Genomic DNA, 13,603 nt, shown 5'->3' on the forward strand with positions numbered 1-13,603 from the left:
AGCAGAGCGCACGGGCTGCAAACCGCACATCAGCGCCGCTCGCCCTGCGAGAGAGTCCCCAGAGCCATCCCCTTCGCAGCACGAAAATGTCACTCCAGCAGTCTTTTACACGTCTTTTTGACCTCAAGTGCCTCTGCCGCCTCTGTCAAGACGCAGCACTTCACTTCTCTTTGCAAGTGATTTGGAACAGCAGGCTCTAGTCTGTACCAAGGGAGAGCCCGACAATTAATGCCATATACAGAGCACTCTGTGTCCCAGCAAATGCCTGCATAAATTCAAGGGGCAGCTCTAATGCAGGAGCCAAGTTCTGCCAGGCCGAGAGACCAGGAACCTGATTTGCAAAGAGATTTAGGACTCGAGCATGCAGACAGCATTTACCAGCATCTAACCAGGCTGGGCTCCTAACTCACTCGGGCGTTCTGGGAGACCCCCACTAGGCACCTCTCTGGACCTGCAGGAGCCCAAACCCTTTTGGCAGGTCAGTTCCTATTTCCTCTGCTGGTCCTCCCTGCAGCTGCAGGCCAGCCCCTTCCCATCTCAGTTTCTGCATCTCGGAAACAGGAGGTGAGGATGCTGACAGCTCGAGATCTATGCCTGGAAAGTGCGATAGAGGAATCAATTATTCACACTGATTCCATCCACAGCAAGCAGGCTGCAGCTGCCTGAGCGGCCTCCGCAGGGACAAGCGGATGGCTCGATCCCCCAACAACAGTGATCGCTGCCGAAAGTCTCAATGCAGGGATTCAAGGCAGATTTTACGGGCAAAGAAACCTTTCCTGAAGGCAGAGAGGTCCCTTGATTCCCAGCTGGGTCAGCCCTTACCCCATGCCCCGGAGAAACAGAGAGGAGACATCACTGCACCTGGCCCCGACGGTCCCCACCAAACAATCCTCAGTGCACCAGCAGAGCAAAACCCTTCTCCTGGTGCAGTGCTCCTGCTTTTGACCTTTCCTTTTGACTCAACAAGGTGCTACACTGGACTGAAATTCAGCTCCAAGAGCTAAAGGGGCTAAAAGGTTAACTCGAAGCCTCTCCTTAGAGGGCAGACTTTCAAAGAAAGCACACGCTCACGCTGTTCTGACTTCCAGTGGCTATGGGTGTAGCTGGCCCAGCTGTTTCACCTCCTCCCAGCTCCCAAGAAACAAGCTTTGGTTAAGCCCAAATATTCTCAGCATATCTTCGAATTGCAAACTTCCCTGCAAACAAGCCATCACAGTCCTTCGGATATTTAATCCCCTAGGCCAGCTGACGTGAAGTCCACTGCTCATTGCCCATCCAACAGGCATCTCCCCTTCCCTTACCTTTTCAGAGGGGAACTTCAAGAGGTCCAAGCTGTCCATGCTGCTCCTCTGGATCCTTTTAGGCCTGGCTCCTGGAAAAGCAACGCAGACTCATGTCACGAACGGGGCATTCATGGCACAGATAAAATGCAACCCGCAGCAGAGCCCTGGCTCCTGTGATGAGGACTGATACAAAGCCAACCGGGTGCAACATTGCACCGCTGTCCTTTAGACTCGTGTTTTTGTCCCCCTCCACCCAGACACTATCGCACTTGAGTTAGTCATGGCTAAAGCCAGGCAAAGCTTCTAAAACCAAACCAGACACCATGCTAGTGGGAACTTTCCTCTCACCCCTGCACTTCCCAGTAGACAGGAGGTTTAAGGCTCCAGAGGAAGCTCCTGGGTGCTCCCTGCAAACAGAAACCACCGAGCTCCACGTGGTTCCCTGTCGCAGCAAAGTCCCTGAGCACCAAAACCTGCCACCCCTTCCAGTAGCAACATCCACTGGCATGCTGGTTTGCACTGGGGGAGGGCAAGACACCCGCGTCGGGCATGGGGACCACTTCGTGTGTATGCAAGGACGACCGAGCTGCGCATGGTGCATCTGCTTGCTCCAACCAGGATTACGGCGGCCTCCACGATCCAGCTACAGTGCCCCTCTATCCGTGCAGGAGCTCTGCCCGGCCGCTCTTGGACACAGGCCTCCACAGCACAAGCTGACAAGCTCCGACAGCGCCACTGTGGCCGGTCTTCACCAGCCGGCCATCATGTGCATGGCAATTTTCTGTTAATTATCCCATATCTAATTACCCCACCCTCTACCCACGCCCTGCCGGCCCAAATCGCTTGCATTATTACAGCCCTCAAGCCCCAGTCTGGCAAAAGGCTTGCATTGTGTCTGTCTCCAAGCTAATTTTAAGCATGCGCTCAAGTCGCGCGGATGTCAAGTCTGCTTCAGAGGATGGTTGGAGTGAGGCTGAATGCAGGGAAGCAGCCGAGTCAGGGCCTCGGTGGAAAGTGAAGTTGTCCAAGGAAGAGGTGGACCCCTCACAAGGCTTGAGAGAGAAGAAGGAAACAATTTGGCCGTGCGATTCGCCCCTGCCCGTGTGTGCTAGGGTCTCCTGCAATGCCAGGGATAGGAAAGCTCAGGCTGCGGACACCGAACTGAACCATGCTGGGTTTACTCACCCCAAGCAGGACAAATTCCCACAAAGGGAGGCTGCAGACTGAACAGGAGTGTGGCTTACTGGGTTAAGGTTTCTCTCCTGGCATTATGCCCTAGGAGAGGTTGGCCCTTGGTACATAACCCTTTCCTTCTACCCATTATAAAGCATTTGCCTGATACTACGCAAGCCTCCACCCCCCGAGATGTTGCTGACACCCCAGGTTACGTGAGAAGCAAGGAGGAGATTCAGCTCCAGCCACCGGAAGACACTCGCCCCTTCCTGCAAGACCACCTCTGGCACTGACAGACCAGGATGGGCTACCGGGGTTCGATCACGATTGCCCCCTGGAACCAACCCAAGCCCCCTCTGCACCCAGTTCAGAGCGATCTCCTGGGAGCCCCCCACTACCCGGAGCAAGCTTTCGGCTCGTGGTTTCTCTCTGAATAAAGTGTGCATGACAGAGACCTGCTCCCAAGCCTGCTAAGACAACTGCTCACCCTGAGCATCCTTGCACGCCCCTCCAAAAATCAGAGATGCTCCAAAGAAACTCAATAGGATTTTTTCCCTCCCGGGTCCCTTCTGGGTGTGTAAGCCTAAACAGGGAGCTCATAACAGAGCTCGAGAATAGCAGGCCATGTGTGTAAATGCATGCGCACATGGTGATGGCACCGTGCCCCCAAGCCAAGGTCCTCCAAAAAGCTCCGTAGCTGCCCAAAAGTTGCCCAGAACAAAGCGTGGCCTCATAGATGATAAGCAGAGAACGGGTGGGAATAAAGACACCAAAACCAGTCTCAAGAGTGCCTATGGTTTTGTTTCCAGCAATACCTTGGAGAGGGGAAGTCCTGGATTTGAAACCCAGCCGCTTTTAACAGCCACTTCTAGGAGAGCAGAGGAGTGAAGTGTGTCTGATTAGATAAATACAGATCATTGCTAACTGCCTAAAGAGCTGCTAATTACATGCCTCCTTCCTCAGGTGCTCCCGTGTATTTGCAAGAGCATTAAGCTGTTGACCCTAACGTGTTTGACTCTAATCTGAAAGCCTGCCTTCTCTTTGTTAATTTAATAGATGCCCTCAGCAGAGACCTTCGGTCCTTAATGCACGCACAGCCTGGCAGGAGCGTGTTCTTGCTTCCTCACCGCTCCCATCAAAATGCAGCTGAGTCTGGGCAGGGAAACAGAAATTCAGCTCCAGAGCAGACGTCCCAACATGTCGGCTCTCTCCCGAGGCAGCAAATGCTGCCAGTGACAGGATAAAAAGCTGGACTGCGTTACAACCACCAGATTCGGCCTCCCTGACTCGTGCTATGCAGCACCTCTCACCAAGCAGCCCATTAAAATGTGCGCGGGGAAGAAAGAGGGTAATGCCCAGCCCGAATCAAAGGCACGGAGAAGCTCACCCCCAAACTGCTCCCCATACCCACAGTGGGGGTAACCCACCGCCTTTCATTTTGCATCTACGCTCAGCCTGGAGAACGTGAGAGCGCCAGTTCCCTACTCACCACGGCACGCGAATCAGGCTAACTCTCCATCCCCAGCCGGGCAACTCCTCAACTGGCTTCATCGGGAACTTCAAGGCGCGCTCCGTCTCCTGTCCCGGCCTCCGCCAGATTGCATTCTTCCCAGAAACATTTGCAACGCGGACAAACAGTCAGCACCAAAATGACACGCACTTTCCGTCCTGGGCTGCACAACAGCCGCGGCAGCCGCCGGGGATGCAGAAGACTGAGCAACTGAAAACCCGTGTCTGTTCCTCTCCGGCTTTTTTTCCCCTTCTCCAGTATTTATTGGCATGTTTACCAAGACCATTGCAGACTAACGGAAAACCTCAGGGGCATTTCTAAATGCTCTCTCTGTCTTTAAGGTTTGCTGAGGTCTCTAATCTAGCGAGTTGAACCCTTCTTGTGAACATTAGCTGAGCAACCTCACTGACTGCCTGCATTCATGGCTTATTTTTTTGGAGAATCTGAGCTTTTAAATACTCCAGGTCAGGATTTTTTTAAATTTTTTTTTTAAGTATTTTTTTAAAAATGCATCCCCGACTCCCTGTGACCTAAACAGCTCGATTAACTAATAGGGATCTCTTTGGCATAGTGATTGTGTTTCTGGGACAAGTTTAACGGTTTTCATATTTCAATTCTTTCACTTTTTTGAAGCCATGTGAGCCAGCTGCTTCCTGAGCTGGGCTTTACAATATTTACTGGAATAAGCAGAAGGGCATGTGTATACAGACCTGCAGCACAGACAGAGGCACAAACACCAGCCACCCCTGGCTCCCCACATATACACCCTTGTATACTACCTAGGTCCCAAACACCCCTTATTCTCACTGCTTTACCCTGTACCCTAAAACACTGCCTCAACCTGCCTCATGTACCTCAATACAGACACCTCCCACACATATGGCCATGTCAAACCCAAATAGATACACTCGCTCACTCTCATGCACACACACCCCTACATCCACCTGTATCAACATTTAGGCATTCACAGTACCCACCACCTTAGGAGGAATTAGCAGCCCTCTTGCTCCTTCTGCCATCATCATTTTAACAAGCTGGGCTGAACCAGCCTGCAGGTTCAATTCAATTAGTACAGTTCAGAGGAGTGGGAAATCCTGCCTTCTCCCCCCACGCCAAGGAGCCATCCCTGGTACATGAGCACCCAGGCCTTGGGAATGACTCCCCCTGGAAGCAGGGACTTCCAAGCACTTGGCCTCCCAGCATGGCCAGCCCTTGAGGCCTGTGCTTGATGCAGCAAAGGACTGTGCTCGATGCACAGCAACTGTGGCTGGGGAATGCAGCTGACACACAGGAAAACAGGCTTCCTCAGACCCTCTCCAGCCCAGCCGAAGCACCACGAAGAACATCTTGCTGTATCTTGTCTGTATAAGATGGCAGAATCCAGGGATGGATGGGATAGTCAAGAAGCCTCTGCAAATCTTACCTACAAATCGTGCACCTTTTGGGCAAAGCGCTCAAAGTGCTTTAACAAAGGTGGGTGCTGACCCCATTTTACAGACTGGGAAAGCAAGACCGAGGGAGGATGAAAAGGCTTGCTGAAAACACCACAGCAGAGCGCCCTAGGAGGGTGGACTCAGGAGCTGCTGCAGAACAGGTCTCCAGTCCAAGAAGCCCAGGCAGCGCAAGTCTAGGCCTCAGCCATTGCTATCTGCCCTTCCCTTATCACCCCCCAAACAATGACATGGGCACGAGCCCTGTGCACACCAGGGTGGGTGGGAGTTGAGCCAAGGCAGCACCTGTTTGGAAAGGGCTGGTGCATCTGGCCGCACACGGATGTTTCCAGATGAAGGTTTTTCAAAGACCTTCTAATTTGCAAACTTTGGTCTCCAGCAAATCGCTGCATCTGGAGGTTTAATCTGCCGGTCACTGATGTCCAAAGGAATTTCTGACCCTCCACCCCGCACACTTGTAGGGTTTTCAGCAGGACATGAGCAAGAGCACGGCCTTTGCAAAGCATTTCTTTTCTTAAAGGGCTTTTTTGGCCTTTATTTGTTAATCCAATAAAACAGAGACCTGGAGACAGCAAATAACACATGTGAATAACTTCCGGCATGAATACTCCCCTGCCACCACTGGCTTTCCTCCCAGGAGTACAGCTGCTCACATGCATACATCGGGAGCGAGTTAAAGTCACCCAGGAGCCCCCCTTGGCTTGGAATTTGTGACTCAAACAGGAGTGCAAGGGTTTTATTTCCTGCTCATCTTCCAGGCACAAAAGGACTGTATTGATTCAAAACACATCCCCGTCGAAAACGGAGCCTAACAGAATCTGCATGTGGTTGTGGAAGCACACGCACAATATAAGGAAACATAATGAGGAAACTGGATGTTCCTGTGGATGGGTCAGGATCTTCTGTATTTTAATATTGTGCATATACATGGAGATGCACTGAGGAGGGTTTTTTTTCAATACGGATCAAGTCCACATGACCGGATGGTGGCGGGGCACAGGGCTGGGATGTGGACTCTCTCCCTGGGTTAAGTGGTGGAGGTGACGATCGCTATAATTTATTCATGCCATTGCTACAGGGACCCTGCTCAGTGCTCAGGAGCCACAGATCCATAGTCTCATCAAGGCACGACCCTTGTGCTCACATGCAGACCCTTCATGGCTCCCCCAACACGGATCAGGACAGAGACAGGTCCTCTCATTTCATTAGCAAGAGGGAGAGGGAACCTCCCGTCTGCACTCTGAAGTCCACCCCGCTACCGTGGTTTCAGCTTGGAGCTGTTCACCCGGGGATTGAGAACAGCATCGAGCCTGGACTCCCATAAGGATTTAGCCTCCAACCAAAGCCAAGAGCTCTGTGCCCCTCGGTCTGACACGTCCCAATGAAGCACGCTGGGCGAGCAGCTTACCTGGCTCAGCTGTGACCCCCAGTTCCTTGCACGGGAGGGAGACGGGGCTGCACCAGAGGGAGACAGGAATGGATTTCTTTTGTGGGCTCCCAAACAGGTAGAGGAAGGGGCTAGAGCCCATCCCATCCCCGCACGGGGCTGCTGCCCAGCACAGCATGCTCCTTCTGCTGCCTGCTGAGTGTGCATTAGCAGAGGGGAGCCATTTATGGGGCACTTAGAAAGTGGCACTGGCCGATTCCCCTGGCACCCTGCCATGGATGCTCTTTCCTCTGGCAACCAGGACGGCCAACAAGGGGAGCCCATTAGCTAAGTCATGCAGTGCTGGGCTTGTCCTGGTGCTTCTTGGCATGTATCTCAGATGAACAAATGCTTTTACAGATATGCAGAGCACACATGGCCCCCACTCCCATCCCCTTCTGTCCCCCATGCCCAAACCCATGCCAAGGGCAGCGTTTCATTCATCTCACCAGGAAATGCTTCCAAACAAATCGAAGGAATAAAGGGTGAAAGGAGGTGGGGACGTGAGGGGCACCTGGGAGGGAGCAGCTTGCTAGTGCTTTGACCCGAGAAGTGGGTGTGAGATAATCCCCTGGCAATAGAGAGAAAAGGCGCAGTGACACAAGGACTTCATGCCTCCCCTCCACCGCAGGACCAGCAATTAATACCCTGAACTCTTTTTGATTTAAAAAGCCAGGCCCAGGCCAAGCTGGTGTAAAGCTCCCAGCTGTGCGTGCCCCCAGGAGACAAGGGGATTGCACTGCACCGTGGCTGTAATGCTGCCTCCTCCGGCCCTCGATCCATCGCTCCTGCCACGCGTCCGGCCTCCGGGCTACGCCTCCAGGACCACGGCGCGGCACTCAGACACCTTTAATGGAGAGGCTGAGCCAAGGCAGCACCTGCCCCATTTCTACGGGCAGCTGAAGGCTCTCCCCAGGTGCACCCGCAGCACCCCTCCACCCCGCCCCATTCACCAGGATGAGATGCCCTACCTAGACCCCGCTGGCTGCTCCTCTCAGAGATGAACGCAGGCTGCAGACAGGCAGGCAGAGGCTGGGCTCCTTCTCCTTATCTGATTGGCACCTCCGCGACTCAAGGCTTTGATAAGATCGAGCAGAGCGCACGTAGAAGCAACTTAAGGAGCTGATTCAGGGGCTCTCATTGGGGTGCCACACGCTTGGAGGGCTCCGAGGCTCCCTCACCTTGCAGAACGGCCTGCTCCATCCCCGTTAACAATACAGGAAGCCGAAGCCCCGTGGAAATATAACGAGCAGTGGCTGTAATGCGTGGCACCCCTGTGAGGGAGGTGTACCCGAGTGAGCAGGATGAGATGCAACAGCCGGATGCCAGCGAAAACTGCCGTCCGTGTGGCTTTTACCCCCACTTCTCCAGCTCCTCGGGAAGGGCAGCTGGTGGAGCTGGGGCAGGGTCTTGGCCCGAAGAGCCATGCAAAGCCAGGCTGCCTCAACGCTCACTTTTTCAGCACTTCTCTCCCGTGAGGGGGTTCGATTCAAAGCAAACTCCTGCAGGAGAATGCACATGGCTGCCAACCCCTCTGTTCCCCACTCCCTTCGCACATGTTAAGGATCAGCCTAAACTACATGCCCAGGCATGACGGCAGCTTATCCAGAGATCCCTCAGCCAGGTCAATGCCAGCAGCAGCATCCCAGAGCTCGGGAACCGCCCCAGGGCAGGGGTGCCAGGATGGGAGCCGCCCCAGATCTCAGCAGCTAGTTTGCAGCTCCGTCAGGTCCGACCAAGCCGCTGCAGTGACACGGGCCAGGCACAGAGAGCGAGGTGAGACGTGGGTGTTGCGGTGGCATCAAGGTACCACATCACCCACGGGAAGGGCTGCAATGAAACAACGGGGGCCCTGCAGTGCTTGGAAGAAGCCGATTCCTAACCACTGGCCTGGCACAAAACCTGGCTCTGACCATGCTTTCAGCCCCCATCCCCTCCAAGCCCCCTTCTCATCCACCCCAATCCCACAGATCCTCCTGCCTGTGGCAGAAGGCCCCTCCCTTGGGATGCTTCAGACCAGGGATGTTCTTCCTCATGCAAAGTCTGACCTGTCTTGTAGGGTTTTGACCCCCTCACTCTGGGCTAAGCCCCCTTAAACCCAGGAGCGTACCGTCTTAGACAGTGTTCACCTCACCTCTGCCATCAGACAGACAGCAGACGAGGCGAGGGGACCTGGCAACCTGGGTTCAATGCCCAAGCTCTGCCACAAACTCCCTAGTTAGCCTTGGGCAAGTCATTCTGCCCCTCTGTGCCTCAGTTTCCCCTCTATCAAGTGCAGGCAACAGTGCTCCCTCTCTGGACAGACCGTCTGGGCTGTCCTTTCCAGTGTGGTTGTGCAAAGCTCCCCTGAAGAGCCTCTAGACACTGCAGCAACATCCAACAAGAACAAGAGTCCAGGTTTTCTAAGGAGAAATAGCCTGTCCTGCTGAATGAGACTGTGCCGCAAGAGCAGAGAGAGGCCCGCCGAGAGGCAGCACAATGACCAGAGCATGCACAGCGGCCTTGTGACGCCCTGCAGCCGGCATCCCTTCGGGGAAATTAGTGTCAAGTGAGAGCTCGGCTGTTACAGCCGCCTTCGAAACAGGGAGAGCAAAAAAGGAGCACGGCAGCAAAGAAAAGCCTCCAGGAGGAGCGGCAGCTCGCTCCAGGCTCTAATTAGTCTTCAAACACATAATGGGCTCCGTTACCAGAAATCCACTTGACCTCTATTATTACTAACGCCTGGCTGATAAACGTTGGCATCCGTTCTCCCTGTCACCAGGGCTGGAAGGCAGTCTTGGTGCTCTCGGCGCGGGGAGAGGCAAATGAGACCCGCTATTTGCAGTGAATAGGTGCTGACAAGCCCCGTGACGCGCTGATCCGGCTGCTGTTTGGCCTCCAAGATGATTACAGGATCTGGAGCCTGGCCCTGCCCATGCCTTCTCGCCTGGCAATGTTTGCAGTGGCTGGGCAGGGGAGCCGCGGTACCTCGGGTCACTGCCTGGGGTGGCAGTGGAGGAAAGAGGAGGGAGGGCAGGGGGAAGGTCCTGACCCCGGTCTTAGGCTGGGTCTGAGCAAGCTCCATGCAGCCGGCAGGGAGGGTCCTGTGAGAAAGGGGCTGGCTCCTGCCTCCAAGCATCGGGGGGGGGGGGTCAGTCCTGAGCTCTGCAAGTGGCCTTGGGCAAGTCACCTGACCCCCTGGTGCCTCAGTTTCCCTTCTGGCTGGTGGGGCTGGGAAGGAGGCCGCCTTTATTTAGCTTACACACTGCTTAGAGCAGAGACTTCCTCTGCTCAGGATACGTCCAAGGTGGTGGGAGCTTGTGTCAGTGCACGGGAGCCTGCTTGGACGCCCCATGCAGGGCAGGGTAGCTGTGGCCCTTTAGGTGTCAGCCAGGGCCTAGGTAAATACTCAGGCAGGCAGCCTGCTCCGGGCTCCCTGCTGCTGTAGCTGCTTCAGGCTATCAAGTGCCCATGCCAGCTACCTCGGGCACGTCTGCAAGAGCTGCCGACGCACCTCAGACCCTGCACCTGGGGAATGCACCGGCCATAGCATCCCCGGATACCTTCTGTAACACATTCGCATAGACCACATCGGAAACGCACCTCCACGTGCCCAGGGACATCAGAAGGTGGCTCCGCACAGCTGGCTGCTCTCACCTTTTCCAAATCACACATGCTTGGGACCAACATGATTCTCCCGACTGGCTAAAGACACCATGTCAACCTGCCTGGTCCATGGGTCATGTTCATACAGGGCAAGAGCAGCTCAAAACCCAGCGGAGGTAGAAACGCAGGAAGGAGAAGCGGGGAATCTGTCCTCTGGCAAGTGCCAGGATCAGACAGGAGTCCAGGCTGATTTCCAGGGCAAAGCTCCCTGTGCAGGGCCTGCTCTTCCTTGGGCCAAAAGCAACCAACTGGCTGAGAACTGCGAGGAGCAGGATGGGGCGAACGCTCGACTGCGTGGAAGGTAAGGGCACGGTGCACGTTTGCTCGGCCTGGCTGCGAAGCATGATGCTCCCTGGCACAGAGAGCAACATACAGCTGAGCAAACAGCCGGAGATCCTGAACATTACAGAAAACGCTCCCCAAAATAACTTTTTTCCCATGATAAAACCCATTTCTTAAAAAAAAAAGATATAGAATATACAACAACTCTCCGCTCCCTTCTTGCGCCAAGAGGCTCCTGCATGCTTCCTGCGGCCGGAGACACTGCCTGGCTGTATCACCCGACTCCTGGATCTTCCAAAATCCACTCTGACAGCTGAATCACTGTCTCAAGCAGCTGTATTTCACATGTCTGTGGCCCCCCAGAGCCCACGGGGCATTTGCACATGACTCTCCTGGAATGCAGCCAGCTCTGGGGAGGGCGGCCTGTGCACAGTAAGGAGGGAGTGATGCTAAGTGTTGAACCAGGCAAGGCCCTGTCCTGCTCTGTGGCTGTGAGATCTTTAATAGCCATTTCCTGCCACCCACCGTGAACAGAAACAGAGCCGAGTCAAAGCCCAGGGAGCCTGGAGCTAAGTTGGAGGCCAGCTTTGAGAATCACGGCTTCCGGGAGGCCTGCCTCTGGCCAAGCCAAGGTCCAAGATGCGGCCACGCTCTGAAATCAGGTTCAGCTGCCAAGGGAGGAGTCTCGGGGTGGTGAGCAATGCCGTGGGGTGGGACCGTACCTGCTGCATTGCTTCAGAGCAACGTCTGGGGCAGCTCGAGGACCCTCGCCCTAGGACAGCAAGGAGGGAGGGACAGGACCCCACTGCGGAGAGCGCAGTGCATCTTGCACTGTGATTATCAGCTTGGGGGAATAAGCAGCATATCAAAGGGAAGCGGAGTGGCTGCTAAGCGGTGACATGCTGTAATTAACCCAGCCAGCATCTCCAAGAGCTAAACAAGCATAATTAAGGCAGCTGCGTGCTCCAGACTGACTCAGGGACCAAGATAAATAGCAGCTCATCCGAGCCATCAAAGTCTCCGCAGCTCAAACGCCTGCGACCAAAGCAGCTGAAGAGAAGGAAGTCAGGGCCCTTGCTCCGTCCTCTGGGCATTGGCTTCCCGCATGCTCTGCCAGGCCTGCTACCAGCTGGGCCCCTTCCAGCTAAGGAGCGGAGAGCTGCATTATTTATAAAGGCTTCAGAGTGATAAGGAACAGAGACATGTGCTCCGTGCGGCTGCAAGAGGATCTCTGGGACCAAACAGGGCTGGGAAACAGAGAGCAGTGCTGGACTCTGAGCTGCTACCCAGCAGGGCTCCCAGATCTCTGCACTGAGCCAGATGCATGCGTCTGACCCTTGCAAGAGTCCTCTGCCAGTGCAGACCAGTCTGTGGCGGGCACAGACACCTGCTGCAGCACATGCATGCCACACTGAACCGCACGGTTCATCATGGCTACAAACATCACAACCACGGCCACTTCCCACACCCTGGCTGTGCAAAGAAACCGAGCGCTTGCAGCAAGCTTGGAGCCAGACCCAATCTACAGCCAGCAGCCCGGATGCTGGAGGAGAGGAGAGGAGAACAAGTCCTTCACGCACCCAGCTAGGACGGGTTCTGCCGGTTCTAACGCTGACTGGAGCCTTTGTCAAAAATAAATACATAAATAAAATAAAATCACAGGCTCTTCCCAAAAGGAGAGGCTTGTGAGGCCATGTGCATGCAGGTGCCACAGGGCACCCAAAGAGCACTGTCCCACGTCTCAGGCCACGTGCACACATCTGCACATGCACACGTCTGTGCCAGGGGATGGCACGTGAGGCATCATCTCGAGCTGCTCCCTCGGATGCATGGATCTCCGACAGCGGAAGACAAACAGAGCCGTGTCCTCCGGCGTCCTGATGAACAAACACGTCAGCTTTGTTAGCTCAGGGCTGTCTCTCCTCATCCTGAAGCCTCTCCTTCTGCCCCAACTCGCTGTGCTGTATGCTTCTGTCAGAAAGGATCCTTGTGCAAAAACAGATGCCACCAAAGCTGAGTCTAGGCAGACTCAGAGCATGGATTTCAGTGAAGCGTTTGACAACGCGGGACACGCGCACAACAGCCGCGCAGCAAAACCTGAGCGATCCTCCCCAGCACCTTGCACTGAAACTGGAACGACTCTCGATAAGAGACGTCAGCCCCAGAGATGCTGGGAGCACGTCAGTAGTTTGATGGCTGTGCAGTAGATTATGAGTGCCCAGGATGGGGGGTCACGAGCAGAGTCCTGCTTTCCCGGCTGGCAGGGGGGAGGGAAGGTTGCCTGCCCTCGCATTCACAGAATAAATGAAGGTTCATTAAACACTAATTTGTCACGCATGAGTCAAGAGGGATGGTCCGTAGGCTCCCTCCTGCTGGGTCAGGAGCTGCTCTGCTGAAGTCGGTGGAGTTTCACTGAGCAAAAGCAGGCTAAGCCCCCGGGGGGGGCAGGCACTGCTGTGTTTCCAAGGTGCTGAGTGCCAGCCCCCACAGCTGAGCCCAAAACAGATCATTTCATTAACTTTGCACATGTGGCTTGTTAACCCTGAAGCCCCCAAGGCTGAAACCATCCACTATCATAGCTAGTACCCAACCAGGTGAACCCAGGCTTTCTTCCTGCAAGGGTGAAGAGGAAAAATTCCAAAGCTCTTGGGAAATGGTGGGCGGTATCCGCAATCGGGGAACATAAGAAGCCCAAATCAGTAGCCCTGTGACTTATCTGGGCATCCATGCCCCTCTCGGAGAGGCCAGGACTGAGCTCCATCCCGGACGGAGCCCCAGCACGTTCAGAGCCGTGCACAGCACTCGCTCCAGCTGCCGGCTGGGAAAGGGGCTG

General features: G+C 54.8%; 1 protein-coding gene across 4 annotated transcripts in view; it reads right to left on the bottom strand.

Moving 5' to 3' along the window:
• GPSM1 (G protein signaling modulator 1) overlaps positions 1-13,603 on the bottom strand; it is a 99,941-nt gene that overhangs the window by 33,451 nt on the left and 52,887 nt on the right. For all 4 annotated transcript variants that reach the window (XM_019475661.2, XM_019475663.2, XM_019475660.2 and 1 more), the window contains one exon: positions 1,302-1,372. In XM_019475661.2, the coding sequence (XP_019331206.2) occupies positions 1,302-1,372 (71 nt within the window). The remainder of the gene's footprint in view (positions 1-1,301; positions 1,373-13,603) is intronic.

Source organism: Alligator mississippiensis, chromosome 12, assembly GCF_030867095.1.
Source record: "Alligator mississippiensis isolate rAllMis1 chromosome 12, rAllMis1, whole genome shotgun sequence".
Taxonomy (NCBI): domain Eukaryota; kingdom Metazoa; phylum Chordata; order Crocodylia; family Alligatoridae; genus Alligator; species Alligator mississippiensis.